We start from the raw sequence: 17,156 nt of genomic DNA on the forward strand, positions 1-17,156 counted from the left end.
ATTATTAACGGAAGGGAGCACTCTCTTTCAGGAGTTCCCCAGGGACGAAAGGTGACTAATAAATACTTTAAAATGAATTTAAAAAATAAAAACTAAATATATCAGTACCTAGTAAGTCTCTGAATTGGCAATGTGAAATGCTGTATTTTTTACATTGCTCATCATGATTGCACCATGCAGAGAGCAAGTGTCCATGGAAGATTAACCAATGGCACTTCCCCATGAAAGTTTTATTGTGAGTTGTTCCTGAATCACACTAATATTTGTCGAAGGCTTTCACGACCAGATTCAACTGGTTCTGGTGGGTTTTCCGGGCTGTGTGGCCATGGTCTGGTGGATCTTGTTCCTAACGTTTCACCTGCATCTGTGGCTGGCATCTTCAGAGGTGTATCGCAGAGACACAGTGTGTAGGACAGTTATCTCTGTGATACACCTCTGAAGATTCTGGAGGATGCATCAGTGCCGTGCTCATTTCAGTTCAGCTTCTGACGTGGTCACCCTCACAGATGACCTCCAGAGGCAACTAGACAGGTGGGTCAGCACTGCTGTTACTACTTGACCTGACATCAGTGTTTGACACAGTTGACTACAATATACTGGCTCATTGTCTTGCCAACACTGGAATTCATGGGACAGTCTTACAGTGGCTATTCTCATTTCTTCAGAGTCAAGAGTCAACGGGTAGCACAAGGGGTGGGTGAAGTTTCACAGGGCATGATATCTTGCCAATGTTTTTTAACAACTATAATCACCCTCTCGCCCAGTTGGTTTTGAGTTTAAGGCTGGGTTTTCATTAGTATGTTCATGGCACCCAGCCGTATCTGTTAACAGACAGCTGACTGGAAACTGTCCTGATTATATTGGCCAGTTGTCTAAGGGATGTGGGTGGTGAAATGGCTGAAATAAAGTCAGCTGAAATTCAATCCATTTAATATGGCGGTCTAATGGCTGGGCCAGGGAGATTTGGCTTGTGGCCAGTCTAGGGAACAATAACAGGCAAGATTAATCAGAATAATGAACAGGGGCCACCATGCACAATCATGATACAGGCACCAATTCTGATCCCAATGAACCTGCTTCTGTTAATAACCACAACCTCTCTGCTAGGAATAGATTTTTTTAATTGCATCAGGGTCTAGTGGAAGCCTTTTGCAGTATTTTGCTTTATTCCTGAATTTCCTTCAACGCGTCATCATCTTAGCTAAATAGAAGTACTCTAAAAAGAAGGGGACTTGAATAAAATACACATCATCAGTTGTTCTCTTGTATTAGAAATCTAGGCTGGTCCTTACAAATCTGACCCATTAGCTGTACAGCAAATCTCACACCCAAAAGAAGCCATTGTTGCTGACTTTGTGTAGGTTAATTGAAATGACAAGCAAAATGTTGTTTCAGGCATGGAAATTACCTCTTTCAACCCCTCTGCGGCTTAGAGTCACTGGGATAAAATTGTAGTGGATTTTCAATTTCAGCTACTGCCAGTGGAAGAACAAATGATACCTCCTTTGTTCATACAGGTTGTCAGGGCTAGACGGAGCTATTATTGGCAGGGGGTCTAGAACTGCAGGCGACGTGCAGTCTCCAGTGTCACCAGGAGGGGGGGAAAGTAAAAAAAATCTGAAATGAGATTAATGATATAGAAATTTGTTAATGTAAGCTTCTAATTCTGTTTTCTGCCTTTGGAATATTTACAGTGCAATCTTGAGGGCCATCTGCGCTGCGGTGGCTGGCCATTGGTATAACTGTTTTAACTTAGTCTTGGAATTAAACCTTTTGTATTGCCTAAATGATATATATGTCTTTTCTAGGTGTGAATGAATGTGCTGTGAACAATGGTGGTTGCTCCCACATATGCAGAGACCTGAAGATTGGCTATGAATGTGAATGTCCTTCTGGATACAAGCTTCTGGACAAAAAAACGTGCGGAGGTAACTTGCATGGGAAGCGCTGTTTGTCATGTTTCATTGTTAGACACACAATCATAGCTTACTCTAGGTCTATTCTTTTCCCTAATGGTCTTGATTTTTGATTTTTGATTACTTTCAACTGTCCTTCCAGACATAGATGAATGTGAGAATCCTGATGCCTGTAGCCAGATCTGCATTAACTATAAGGGAGACTATAAATGTGAATGCTACAAGGGTTACGAGATGGATACCTTGTCTAAAAACTGCAAAGCTGTGGGTAAGCAAATGCTCAGATTCATTCTGCTCACCAACCATAAATCTTAGAACATCAAGACCAGCTTGTGGACTGAAAAACTCTGGGGAAAGAGAAACCGAAGGAAAATATTGAAGCCAAAAAGCTTTTACTTTTTTCAGTTGCATTTTCATTGTTGCTGTTATATTTACCCATCAACTGCCTAAAATAAGATCAGAAAGTGATATATCTTGAGTGAAATTAGTTTTTTTAAACAATGCATGAAGAAAACTCAACCTGGGTCAGCCTTCAGCTCTTTTGCAAATAGCAAAGTAGCAGCTTCCTCTGGAAGATATAAATGATCAGCTTATGGTGCTTAACATGTGTTTGCATTGCACCAGCCACTTAGTGGTGTCCATATACCAGAACACATAATGCATAAATTGTTGACCTGTGAGCCTTACCTGTGGGCAGACATACTAGATTTAGAATTTCAGAATGGGTATTCTTATCATGCTATTTTCCATGCTTTTTTGGCTTCCTGCCTTTCCGTTATATCTGGGGTGAGGTATAATTATCTGCTTAGCAAGGGTGTCAAACTCGCAGCCCTCCAGATGTTCATGAACTACAATTCCCATCAGTCCCTCCCAACATGAGCATTGGCTATACTGGCAAGGGCTGATGGCAATTGTAGTTCATGAACATCTGGAGGGTCGCGAGTTTGATACCTGTGCGCTATAGAATCATTTTTATTTTCATGGTATATAGCTTGAGTCTGTCTGTGGAACCTTCAGTACCATTTGCATCTCTTAGAGGCTGCAGACCTATACTCATACACTCCACATGTTCTCTCTCCACATGTTCTCATCTGTAATATGTATGAAAAGAACATTTCCCTTTGATGTATTCAGTAATTGGGTCGAATAACACTCTTTCTAGCTTCTTATCTTAATGGATATAAAGAGAAAATTTTAACATGCAAAGCAATGTTACCTGGATGTCATGTGAAGATGTCAGCATGGGTTTTAATAGGTGGATTTCAGTACAAGGAAGATTGATGTGTTTGTGTGAACATTAAAAAAATCACACTGTGCAAATGTGTGAGTGATTCCTCCATCTGCCAAGGTCATCAAAAAATAATGGATGGCTTTTTTTCTCAGCTGATTCAAACACAACTTGGAAATGCTGGTGAGAACCACTGCAAGCCCTTCCTGTCCTTGTAGACAATTACAGGGAATCTGAAACCTGTTCTGTTTCCTCTCAGCTCAGGCATGCTCTTAAGATGATGCAACTGCAGCTGAGAGCTGTACTATTCTGTAAAGTGCTGAGAAGGGAAGGTAACTCTCTGGATTTTGTTTTGTGGCAGGAAAGAGCCCCTACTTGGTTTTCACAAACCGTCATGAAGTACGCAAGATTGACTTGGTGAAAAGGGATTATTCCCGCGTCATCCCTATGCTGAAGAACGTTGTTGCTTTGGACGTGGAAGTGGCAACAAATAGGATATTCTGGTGTGATTTATTCTACAGAAAGATCTACAGGTACGAAGATGTCCCTCAGCTATCCTTAGACATGCTTCATTGTATGTACTTCTACTGTTTTGACCTCTTGTAAAAATACTGTCTGTTATTGGACTGAATACAAGGATCTTTAATAGACCTGGCCTCTGAGAATTGGTGTAATTTAAGAGTCAGCAAAGGTCGTGGCCATCAACACACATTATAGTAACTTAATTGCCTATCTGTCAAGATCTATTTCTCTGCCTCTCCAAGTGTCATCAAGAATGCAGATATTGAAAGTATTTATCTGTGTGTCTCAGGGGCACAGTGTTCAAATGAGTGTTCTGCGTCTGTATCTAATTGCACAGTGATACAGCAAAGTCAGTCTTGTGTACTAGAATCTGAATTGCTCTTTTCCCCCTTTAGTCATGTGCATTTGACCTAAACATTTACAGTGAAAGTATCTACTTAGACAGAATGTTTTTGCATGATGAATGTATGACTGACTGGTGATGACAGGAGAATAAGGGCCCATTTTCAGCTAATTGCTTTTAAAGCACCGCTTGGATCCTGTGATGCACAAGTTGAAACATAAACAGACTTAGTAGTCACAGTTGTGCAGGATCTTGTGCAACACTTAGTGGCCAATTACACACAAGGCATCTGCAGCAGGATGGGGGCAAATGTCTGTCGCAGCAAAATTTCTTCTAATGGACGTATTTCCTCAAGCCCTGCTTTCGTTTTCTAGTCTCCCTGTAGCCAATGACACTACTTGTAGAACAAATTTAATTTTACTTCCCCTCCAGAATGGGGAGATTTGCCAGTGAGCACAGCTTTGCCCCAGATCTCTGCCCTCTGCCCGCATCCTGTTCTGCCTAGCTCCATCCTTCCCACTTCTGGTATTGCTGTCCATGCCTTCCCCCTTGCTCCATTCCATGTTGTCAGCTCCTTCCTACTTCTCTAATACTCATTTCAATATATCAATGTATCGATATAACACAGGTGGCTTTTGCAAGGAACAGCACAGGCAGTGTCTGTTTCTGGCTCCAGCCCATCTCCCCCACTCTGCTTCTGCCCTCCGTAATGTTCGGGAGGACTTTTTTAAAAAATTCAGACTAGCCTCTTTTTTAAAACAACCCTCTCTCCTGTGGCAGCTAAAGAGAGAGAGGCTGTGAGACAGAGATGTGTGTGGAGGGGAAGGGGGTTGGGGAGAATATCAGCTTTATAGGATTGGAGCTACTGAGTGTTATGAGATCTGTGCCTTTAAGAGGGGCAGTGTTAAAAGAATCAGGAAACAGAGGCCTGTTGAGACTGGCTGTAGGGAGGACTGGACTACCTCCTTGCATTGTAAACAGAGAAACATGAGGAGACCACATTTCAGCACCACTGCACAGCTAAAAGGCCCAAGGTAAGTGTTCCATGAATAATGTGCTAATGCTTTCCTCCTTGTATGTTATACTGTTCAGAAATTGGTTGCACAAGATCTTATGCACATGGAAATGCAAGTGGAAATACAGTAGGTCTTATTTGGTACACATGGCCACAACAGTCTGTTTTGTGCATTTCTGTAGTGCAGGTGGAAATTTTGTGTAAAATGCAAGCCTGTATGCAAAAGAAAATCTTTCACATGGAATCTGATAGTATTTCTCCTCAAAAGAACCTGCTTGTTTTTTCTTACCTTCACTATCTAGTTCAGTCTTTCGGCTTAGAAACACATGCTTCTTCTTTGCTTTTGTTTCTTCAACTTTGTATATCCTAGGATAATGCCCATGATCCAGGGTGTGTGTGTGTGTGTGTGTGTGAGAGAGAGTGAGAGAGAGAGAGAGAGAGAGAGAGAGAGAAGTTGCACAAGTTATTCAAAACTGCAAAAAAGAACGAGCAGTATATTATTCTTGCAAGAAATATTAAGTAATCTTTTCAGGCCAGATGGATAATGGCAACTAACCAATCGCGTAGCTATATTGGGGACATCTGGGGACAAATTCCCCGGGTGCCCGTCAGTGAATCACTTGGGGGGTGGAAAATCGCCCCCACACTTCCAACCCACCCACCAGATTTCTGGCTGCTCTGCTCAGCCCAGGCTCTAGCCGCGCCGCTGTGTGCTGGCTGTCTAAGGAGGAGGCAGAGCAGCCAGCCAGGCATGGCCCCCCCAGCAGGCCTTGGAGGCTGGAGCCTGGACTATGCAGAGCAGCCAGCCAGGCCCTGCCCCTCCCAGCTGGAGCCTGGGCTGCGCGATGCCGGCTCAGGTAAGTGGGTGCAGGGGGGGTATAGCTACCATGGGGGGCAGAGGGGCAAATCTACCACAAGGCCCAGGGGGCACCATTTTGCCCTGGGTGCCATTTTGCTTTGCTATGCCTCTGCAACTAACCTACAAGCACACAGAACCCATGTCATTTTACATCTGTGCAAATACTAATGTTAGCAGCACAGTTCAGATTCTTAACTGCACTGTGCTAGTGTGGAAAGTCTATGTCCAACAGGAAGAGAAGGATGCCACCTACTGTTTTCTCTGGGAGCCAAACAGAATATGAACAGAATCCAAGTTAGGATTGTGACAAATCATAATATGAAGGGTGATAGAGCCTGCCTCCTCCTCTACCTAATGGCCAGTGTCAGTCACTGGTCCATGAGCCAAAATTATTCCCTGCTGATCCCTGTCAAAGTAGCCAGCTTGAACTTATCGCTGAAGAGCAGATCAGTACAGAAAACAAAGCCCTCTCCACCCAAGCTGACAGAAAGGGCCAAGCATGTGCCAAGCCTAATACCAGCATTATATTTTCTTATCCCCCTAAAGAATATAGCATTCAAATGCTATTCTGTTCCTGAAACAGAGGGAAGGGTGTCTCCTGCACCAGACAAGTTGACTGATAGTTAGGTGCAATTACATTTTGCTCAGTAATCTTCACATTCTTAATATTGGCAAGGCAAGAAAGAACAACCTTTCAAATGTAAAGTTAAAGCATAATGTGGCCTTGGTGATCCATGTTCTGATTACATCAGGGTTAGAGTACTGTAATGTGCTGTACATGAGGCTGCCTTTGAAAACAGTTCAGAAACTAGCTGATTCATTGGTAATTTACCAAAGAATAGTGAAGTAACTGATTTGATTTAGATGTATTGAATTATGTGTTATTGTTATGGGTAGTTGGGGTAGGATAGATTATGTTTGGTAACTGTAAATGTGGGTCATTTGTTACTTGTTACATGTTAATATTTGTTGATGTCTTGTGTGTTTCAATGGTTTCATGTATGTTTTATGTTCAGTGTGTTTTTTAAAGAAGGAAATTAATAAAAAGTATTATGTAAAAAAAAGAAAAGAAACTGTAGCTGATCCAAAAGGTAGCAGCCAGGTTATTGGTGGGGATTGGATTCAGGAAACATATCACCCCTTGTGCTGAAAAATGTACACTTGGCTACCCATTTGTTTCTGAGAACAATTCAAACTTTGAAGCCCTCAGTGGCTTGTGGCCAGGGTTCTCGAAGGACCGATTGCTGCCCTACTGCCCCACCCACCACCTGAGATCTTCCTCACAAGTCCTGCTCTCTGGGCCTCTTCCTTCAGAGGTAAGGTGAGTGGTAACCGCAGAGAAGGCTTCTTGAGTGGTGGCACCTCGTGTGTGGAATGTCCTTCCCCTTGAAACTCCATGATGTCCATGCTACTCACATTTAGGCAACAGGCCAAAATGTTTTCATTCACCCAGATTTTTAATGAAGGGATTGATCTTTTCACAACACTTTTATAGTGTACTGGGAACTGTTAAATTTGTTTAAAGTTGTTCAGTATTTTCATGCTGTGGCTTGGGTTTTACTGCTGGGTTTTTAATTAACAACTTAGGGTGTTTTCTGTTTTTCTTATGTTTTATTCTGTAAACTGCCTCGGGCAGGTTTCTTGGAGAGGCAGCATAAACATTTTATAAATAAATGTATATGTGCTTCATTAAGAATTAAAATGATGATGACAAACAGCACTGTTCCTCCCCACCCACAATCATACTGCTTGAGGAGAATTTGTGTCTCTACCCTGAACTTTTGGCTGTAAGAAAAGAGAGCAGAGACAGTTTTAATGGAGCTGTCCCTTCTTCCTTCTAGCTAAACTGTCCTTCCCTATTAAAAAAGCTTTTTTGGGGGGAAGAACTGATCTATAGAAACAGTTGTTCATAGAGAGTTATGCCCTTTCCACCCAGTAGCATGCAAACTAAAGCAAATTTACATAATTGGCATATTTACATGATATTGTTGCTGCACAATTTGGCTTTGCAGGCAGAATTTTAATTATGGCCATAGAATTTTCCTGTTAGGATACTGATGCTTCAACTTTATGCTGTTTCCTTTGTTTTGTTTTTATCCTCTTCCCTCTCTTTTAGTATCAGCACTACCACTTCTTTTCCCTCATCCTAAATTCTGTCAATTTTGGTTTCCGCAGTGCCTACATAGACAAAGCCAGCGACACAGCGGAGCAAGTGGTTCTAATAGACAGCCAATTGAATTCTCCTGAAGGCCTAGCAATAGATTGGGTTCACAAGAACATCTACTGGACAGATTCAGGCAACAAGACCATTTCTGTAGCCACAGCTGATGGCACCAAGAGAAGAACACTTTTCAGTACTAACTTAAGTGAGCCCAGAGCTATTGCAGTGGATCCAATACAGGGGTAGGTATTAAAAAGAAGACAAGATGTTACATTTTGCTACAGTGTAATACACAGGGCATTTGGATAAGACAAGCAGTATATTACAACATATGAAATCCCAGCTTGCAAGAGATTGAGAATTTCAGTATTCATAAGACTTATAATTGACCCATACATTCCTTCATGACTAATCTAAGACTGTTAAGAAATTAAAGTATGAAGGACCTCTCCTCAGATCAGGAAGTTGGTTTAAATGCTCTTTGTATCTTTCATAATTTACAGCTTATGGGGACAGAGTGATTCAGTATGGTTCCATTTTGTGAATTCACAAGCTCTGCTCTAGTCTGAAATTGATTGAAGAACTTTGAATCATGTACATTTGTCTCTATATGCCTTCATACCAAATCAGCTTTAGAGTCTTAAAATTGTCACTTGGCTACTGCACCTGATTGTGATGTTGGGCAACCATTGGTCATTTTGCTGTACCATGACCGATCAAGAGAACATAGTTCATGAGAAGCACCTTATGAATGTAGGTCTGGCCTAAACCAAATTAATTATACTCCTTTACAGAATTCAGTTATCTGGATATCAGTGAAATTGTGGTGAGTTTGTTTAAAGAAGGCACAGCCACAGACAAGAGACAGATTAGAGTTAGATTGGTTGTCCAGGAAGCTCGGCTGTGGCCTGGTTCTGGATCTTGTTCCTAACGTTTCACCTGCATCTGTGGCTGGCATCTTCAGAGGTATATCACAGAGGTGTATCAAGAGTGTAACAGACTTCCCTCTGTGATATACCTCTGAAGATGCCAGCCACAGATGCAGGCGAAATGTTAGGAACAAGATCCACCAGACTACGGTCACACAGCCCAGAAAAACCCACCACAACCAGTTGAATCTGTCTGTAAAAGCCTTCGGCAATACAAGAGACAGTAGCATTGCACCTTTTCATTTAAGGCTTCCCATCTTTTACAGATTCATGTATTGGTCTGACTGGGGCGACATAGCAAAAATTGAAAAATCTGGCTTGAATGGTATAGATCGGCAAGTGCTTGTAAAAGAAAACATTGAGTGGCCCAATGGCATCACCTTAGGTAAGTAGCAAAATTGGAATCAGGTCATCAAAAATCCCAAGACTCAGGCACTTTTAGTTTGTATGATTAACTAAGGAGGACAAAAGTAATCATCCATGTTCACAGATGGCATATATCCTCCTAAGGTTCTGCTGGTTCAGTACTTTTCACTCCATAACATAACATCATAACGCCTTGATCATAACATTTCTATTGCAATGAAGTAAACAATATGCAGTAGATATATATATATATATATATATCAATATATAGATATATATATATATTGCCTCCCAGTTTCTGTTAGTTTGAACAGAATAGCTTCAATGAAGAGGTGAGATGAAAAGCAGGGAAGGGGTTTGCTCAAATCCCTCTTCTCCTCCCCAACTGTTCTTCTAGCTGCAAGGGGAAAGATGTCTCTTACCTTCTGCTTGGAAAAACAGCTGGGTTGGGCAATACCAACTGGGAAACGATTGCCAGAAGAGACAAATGACCGCAAATGTCCCGACAGCAGCCCATACTACCTGAGATTCAGTTGGTATGGACAGGGAGGAGCTTTTCAGCTGCCATCCCCAAGTTGTGGCGCGCGCACGCACACACACACACACACACACACACACACACACACACACACATCCACATCACACTCAGAGGAAATGAAATTGGTATTATCTTCAAAGTCCTGCCAGCATAGAATGAAGATTTTTTAATCTCAGGGAGGTCTTTGAATAAAACTATTATCTTGCCTGGGGGGGGGTGGGGGGGTGGGGGGGTTAATTTTTATGGTATGTTCATTTTATTGTCGTTTTTCCAAGGTGGGAAGTGGCCATTGCTAGCTACCTTGAGTGGTTGTTGTGATGATAGGCCATTGGATACTTATTATGAAATGTCATTCTCCTCTGAGGTCAAGAGGACATCTTTTGTGGGTGACTCCCACGTTATAAATCCGGACCGCGCATGGAGGTCTGGAAGCCATAACAATGTCAGTGACCCCCATAGAATAACTAATTTTTAGGAATTGGTTCCACTCAATAACCAACCAGGCAGTTAGCCTGAGCCACTCTGACCACAGGTGTAGAATAGGTTCTTGACTTAGCATGTCTTGTTCTATGGGGAGTGTTAGTAGCAGAGCAATTGCAATTTCCTAGAAAATGGTAAACCATGGATTCTGTGGCTAATGAGGAGCTATGACTATTATCCAAGCCCTCCGTTCCCATGTTTTGCATATCAGTAGCACCAGAGTCAATGAGAATGCATAAAACAGACCCTTTGGCCAAGTTGAAGTGAAGACATCTGTCGCCTCCACCCAAGGATGGAAATACCTGATCATAAATCTCACTTCCCGGCGGTTGTTGCCATCATGGGCTGGCCAAATTATGCCACAATTCTCTGGAACAATGAACTCTTCAGCTTCCATTTCACTTCTGACATTGTTTATCTGCTTATCCAGTCTACTTACAGATTCATTTTGCCCTTCACATGTTCCATTTGTAGCGACAAGAAGTGTCTCTCTGCCCTCTTGAGGATCTTGTTAGCTTCTGAGTGAAGATGAGAGATTCTCAAACTGATGAGAGTGAAGTGAAGATGAGAGATTCTGGTTGTTCAGATACATTTTGCTGGCTGTATTGTCCATATGGACAAGTACATTCCTTCCACGAAGAGCTGGGACAAAGTGCTGAATGTCTAGGGATGCTGCCTCCTTGTCCTCTGCTGCTAGGTCCAGCCTCCTGTGGGTCTGTGGGCCAGGCTCCGTGTCCCAGCTCTGGGCTCCTCCGGCTGCCATTGGCCTCCTCCCCACCCAGGCAAGCCTCATGAGCCAGCAGGATTGCAGGTTGGGAGAAGGGAGACGACCTGGACTAGCATGCAATTCCTGAATGCATTGGTCCCCACAAGGGGAAGGGAGGGCCCATGAGCAGGGGTGGGATGTATGGGGAATTTGGAGGCAGTCAAGAAGGGAATAAGAGACCTGAACGACTGGGGAGAAGATCTGACTGCCAGCGAGTGGCAGGCAGTCTATTTCAAAGAGACCAGTCTGTGTCTGAGGCCAAGGAAAGGGCACGATGGCTGCAGCAGGAGGTGCCAGGGAAGGGGTGGCGACACTGAAGCAGCAGTTAGGAGGCTTCCAGCTCATTTTCTGAGAGGTACCCAATCCCCAAATCTCCTCAGTTCATCTTGCTGGGAATTGTTCTCTCGCTACTAATATATGGTGGGGAGGAGTTAGCCTTCCCCTGTTACCTATCTAATGACAGCTGTCCAGTAGGAGAAGAGGGTTAGTGATAAGGCGATCAGGTGGAATGTATTAAGATAGAAAGAACAATTGTGGGTAAGATTAAAAGTAGATATATAGAATTAAAGCAAAAACAATTTGTTGAAAGTGATAGAACCTACTGCTGTAGCTGCTCTTCCTGTCTGAGGCAGGAAAGAAACTGGAAATTGGCAATTTCCAATGAGGAGACAGGAATTTAGCCCTGCCTCTCTGAACAAAGTGGGGGGGAATTGCCCTCACAAGATGTCCTGCCTTAGAAGGAGAACAGCATTTAATTATCTCTGTATATGGCACGAATGGGCAGTGCACGACACCACGGCGAGCCCTACTACACTCCTTGCAAAAAAGGGGACCCATCCTATACACCCCCTCACATTATATATTTACAAAAGGTATATCTCAGGATGCCAGAGCGGCAATAGTAACCATAGTAATAAATAGAAAGATCAAATGCATGCAGATATATTTCATCTTGATTTTTTTGTTTCTCAGATTTGTTGAATCAGCATCTCTACTGGGTAGACTCCAAGTTGCACTTGCTTTCAAGTGTAGATTTCAATGGAGGCAACAGAAAAGTTCTCATCTCTTCTGTGAATTATTTGACCCATCCGTTCGGATTAGCAGTATTTGAGGTATGAGATCAAGGGTGGGAATAATCCTAGCTAGAACCTGAATACTAACTACAATGTTTGACAAGAAACTAATGAGAAGCAGGTCCAGAACTGAATGAAGGACTTCCAATATTGGACATTATTGACAAATAACTGGACAATATTCGAGTGGGAGGTCCAGTTGTCTAGGTATGAGCCATATTTGTGATTCAAGAAGTGGGATTGCGGAGTGGAGTAGCTAGTTAGTTATTGAAGATGCATTCAGATAGCAGGACCAGAACTTTTGTAAGGAATGGATGAGTCATAAATGTGCTGGTAAAAAGCTGAAGCTAAGCTGGTAGCAAAAAAGGAAACTGTTGAAAGTTAGAGTTAAGTAAATGAACTGTGTTGCTTTCTTAGGCTGCAGAGTATATTTTGATCACAAAATTTGTGGAACGATATCCCGAAACAGGCCAGAATAATCCGGATAAGATCTCTGACAAATTCAGTGGAAACTAATTTAACACACTTTTGGAAGGGAAGGAAGATTTGCCATGGAATGACATTTTATCTGGGGTTCTATGGAGTGTTCCAGTTTCTAATAGCTGGGTTCAGATTCTGTTCACGAACAACCATATGGCCACACAAGTCAGAGAAGCACAGCTTAGAGCACAAGATGGCCTTTTGATAAGTAGGCTAGTTCGTCTTTAGAATTTCTTTTCTTGTGTAGCCTGTTTCTATAGATGACTTCTGCTTTACTTTTCTTTGAAGAGTATAATGTTGGGGGAAGGAGTATATGTTGAGGGAAGGAAGTTCTCTGAAATGTAGTGGAGAAATACAGCAGAAGTGATGGACAAATTAATACAGGGGTTTTCCATCCTTTTTACCTCTCACCTCCTCATAATTCAGCTAAACATGACATACTGAGGGCTATCTCTTAATAAGCCATTTGAAAACATCATGTCAGAACTCTCTGGTGTGTGGCATGCTTTCTATTTATAATAGTACTATTGCTCCTGTTTTTATTAAAGTAAATGCCCTCCACAGTCTTGTTAGCTTGCAGTTTTAAGGAACTGTGGAGAAGATGTGTAGCTGGTCTTGGAAAAGGAGTTCATCTCCCCTCAGGATACTTTAAAGTATGAGTTCAAAGAAACTGGTTTCAGAGAATGAGGCCAATCCCACCCCCAACTCCATAGGGTACTTCTTAGCTCAGGCAAAGTGCCTGCAATGGCTGTCCTTGGAGGCAGCTGCATAAATCAGATGATCCATGAGGTGAGGTATTGTACAGTAGCTGATTACTTCAGTGTTTTTTCTTGCTGATTTAGCATGTTATCTGACAGTTTGCACATTCTTCAGCTATCAGTGAACTCTGTTTGCTTACAGTTATTTTAATCTTTGAAAGCTAATTGAAACAGTTAACAAAAAGTTAGATTAATCACTTTTTAATGGAGGTTAAAAATTAAGATTGGCCTTGTTATGTTGCTTATGTAACTCATTTGCACTTGTGTTGATTATCTCATATTTAGTTAAGAACCACTCACATCTAGATAGCAATCACATGATTAAGATAGAAGAGATTTAGAAAAAGATAAGACTGTTTTTCTATAACTATGCATTATTGTGATAAACAAATCAGGTTTCTCTGGATGGCAGATTCAGAAGATTAGTTGAGATTTCTGGGGTAAGGTGACATGGCCTTATAATTCCTAAAAGCAGAGTGGCAAAACTTGAAATCTGGTTTGTTTATTAATATTACTCACTATAATATGATTATGCAATGTTAGGAACTTCAATAATTTTAGCATTGGTTTTTACCATAATTGTAGGGTAAATTTTCACATGCCTGTATTACTTAATGTCTTGAATAATAAAGATAACTATTTTTAAAAATAAAAGATGAAGTCTTTAAATGGTTTGGGTTGGTTTGCTAGTTACAGCAAACCCATAGAACTCACACCTGACTTGTTTGTATTATATTTAAAAGTTAACAGCCTTTAACTGATAAATCCTGAGAACTATGCCACTAAATGGTTTGAATAAAGTCCTATTTAAATTGTTGTTCAGATTGTCTAATTGTATGCAAGAGCAATAGTTTAAACTCCCTTTAAACTATCCAGAGAGGTGATAGATTAGGGCCCAGTAACTGAAATCTAAAAATGAGCCTAAAGTGCATTGAGCACCAATGACTTCAGTGGGCTTCACAATGCCTTGGAAATGTATATACACCTGACAGAGCTTAATGGTACTCTAGCCGTCTTCCTTTGCATGTGACCAGAGCTTCTATGCAGTGATAAACAGGAAGATATAATTTAAAATATTCAATCTGGTTCACAATGCATTTCCTGTTTTTGCAGGACAGGGTATTCTGGACTGACCTGGAGAATGAGGCAATCTTCAGTGCCAACCGGCTGAATGGGCTGGATATCTCAATTTTAGCAGAAAATCTCAATAACCCACATGATATTGTAGTGTTTCATGAGCTGAAGCAGCCAAAAGGTAATTCAAAGCAAGATCCACATCTGCTATATGACATATTAACAGTACAATCCTAAGGAGAGTTACCGGTACATTCTTCTAAGACAGTGGTTCTCAACCTGTGGGTCACATCAGTGTTCTCCATCTGTAAAATGGATGAATGTTAGGGTTGGGGGTCACCACAACATAAGGAACTGTATTAAAGGGTCGCGGCATTAGGAAGGTTGAGAATCACTGTTCTAAGACTTCATTGGACTTAAAAGGGTATAATTCTGCTTAAGATGGTACTGCAAAAGACATAAATGTTGTCAGTTTCTATTGTATCAATTGATTGATGGATTTTGTAGAATTTATATCCTGTCTTTCTGCCCTCACAAGGCCACCAAAAAGACTAACAATTAAAACATACATGATAAAATCACATTTCAAACCATTAATATCACTCTCTCTCTCTCTCTCTCTCTCTCACACACACACACACACACACACACACCACAGAGGGTTGAAATGCAAAGACCTAAAAACAGCAATTGAAACATGGATTGGGAAAGATGGATTTTTCAGGGAATGCCAAAGGAAAAAAAAGTCTTCACCCATTGGTGGAAAACTGCAACAGAAGGGACAGACGAATCTCCCTGAGGAGAGAGTTCTGGATCTTTGGTACCATGACTGAGAATGCCCTGACCCAGAATATCACCCGCTTAATCTCAGAAGGTGGGGACACCTGAAGTAGGGCCTCTGACGATTACTATAGTGATTGGGCGGGTTCAAAAGAGAATAGGCAGTCCTTCAGGTATGTTGGTCCCAAACTATGTAGGGCTTTGAATGTCAAGACTAGCACCTTGAATTGTACCCAAAAACAAATTGGGAGTCAATGTAGATGCACCAAGACAGGAGTAATTTAGTCCCTATGACCCACTTGAGTCAACAAACTGGCTGCAGATTTCTGTACCAATGGAAGTTTCTGAGCACTTCTCAAGAACAGCCTCACATAGAGTACATTGCAGTAATCTAATCTAGATGTAAGTAGGGCACACACCGCAATGGCCATACCTTTTCTTCCCAGGCAACGCCACAACTGGGTAACTGGTCAAAACTGATAAAAGGCATTCCTGGCCACAGATGCCACCTTTATTCACCAGTAAGACTGGATCCAAGACTATAACCTGTTCCTTCAAGGGGAGTCTAGACACCTTAAATCCTAGATCAGACCTTCCACCCACTATATAACTCCTGTCTGGTCAGCATTAACCTTTGCTTTATTAGCTTGCATCCACTCAAAAACTGCCTTCAGGCACCTTAATACAGATGATCTGGCCTCCTGGATCCACACCACTCCAGATATCCAGACTAGACTACTGTAATGCAGTATACATTGGTCTCACCTCAAAATACATTTGGAAACTCCAGTTGGTGCAGAATGGCATAGCTTGGGAAATAGATAGGGCACATATTACTTCCATCCTGCAGTTACTTCAATGCCAGCTCATCAATTAAAGGGATCGATTTAAGGTGTTGGCTATCATGTACAAAGTCCCTTATGGGCTTTGGTGCTCATATCTGCAAGACTTCCTCTCCCCTTATGCACCACCACAACAGTTCCGCTCATCTGAGCAAGGTCCTGCAAATGGACCAACCTGCAAATGGACCAAATCCATAACAGCCCATACATGTGCTTTCTCAGTTGTGGCCCCCCACCTTTTTAGAAAGGCCTACCTGAGGAGGTCAGGAAGACTCTCACTTTCCTGTCTTTCAACATACTTTGCAAAACTGAATTATTCAAGAGAGCTTTTCTACACATGCAATAGAGTTGCACTGTACTAAAGTTACATAGATAAATTATTAGAGTTTGTGGTCTATACTATTAAGTTTAAATTACTGAAACTAGTATCCTACTGTGTAATCTTTGAATCACTTAATGTACCATGTTAAGAATTTATGCTTTGCTTCAGTTCTGTTTTAAATTTCTGATTACTTCTACACCCTGAAGGACTGCCTGATTACTTCTAATCCTGTTGTATTATTTATTGAATACCTTCCATTCTGTCAATTGTATTGACTCATTCTGCGTAAATAAATAAATAAAAGTACTGGGCAAAACAGTCACAGTGGACAACCAAGCAGTTCACCTGCAGGCCAGAGCCCAACAGGCCTCAGACCACCTGGACCAGCTCCACTGACCTGCATTATGTAGGTACAGTAGTGGCAGAAAAGGATTGTTTCTTTGAAACCATCACTGCCAGGGAGTACACTTTAAAATGACCATTTGCCTGTTTCTTGTTGGATTCCTTCTGAGTCTTTCTCCAGTGTTGTACTATCTGCCTCCCTTGTCTTTTTATCACCTGCAGCCCCTCAGAAAATCAAAGGGCTATCTGGGGTCCCAGAGAGGGTGTCTGGGATAGTGTCGACTGTCTGGATCATTTCCTCATTCGTCAGTTAGAGCATTGACAGAAGCACCAACTTTGCTTTCATAACGAAGTGCAAGGGT

General features: G+C 41.8%; 1 protein-coding gene across 2 annotated transcripts in view; it reads left to right on the forward strand.

The window, feature by feature from the left end:
- Positions 1-17,156, forward strand: part of LRP8 (LDL receptor related protein 8) — a 227,893-nt gene that overhangs the window by 195,036 nt on the left and 15,701 nt on the right. For both annotated transcript variants that reach the window (XM_048496745.1, XM_048496746.1), the window contains 7 exons: positions 1,809-1,928; positions 2,059-2,184; positions 3,506-3,677; positions 8,059-8,286; positions 9,240-9,358; positions 12,096-12,235; positions 14,548-14,689. In XM_048496745.1, the coding sequence (XP_048352702.1) occupies positions 1,809-1,928; positions 2,059-2,184; positions 3,506-3,677; positions 8,059-8,286; positions 9,240-9,358; positions 12,096-12,235; positions 14,548-14,689 (1,047 nt within the window). The remainder of the gene's footprint in view (positions 1-1,808; positions 1,929-2,058; positions 2,185-3,505; positions 3,678-8,058; positions 8,287-9,239; positions 9,359-12,095; positions 12,236-14,547; positions 14,690-17,156) is intronic.

The sequence above is a fragment of the Sphaerodactylus townsendi genome, linkage group LG05 (assembly GCF_021028975.2).
Source record: "Sphaerodactylus townsendi isolate TG3544 linkage group LG05, MPM_Stown_v2.3, whole genome shotgun sequence".
In the NCBI taxonomy this organism is placed as follows: Eukaryota; Metazoa; Chordata; class Lepidosauria; order Squamata; family Sphaerodactylidae; genus Sphaerodactylus; species Sphaerodactylus townsendi.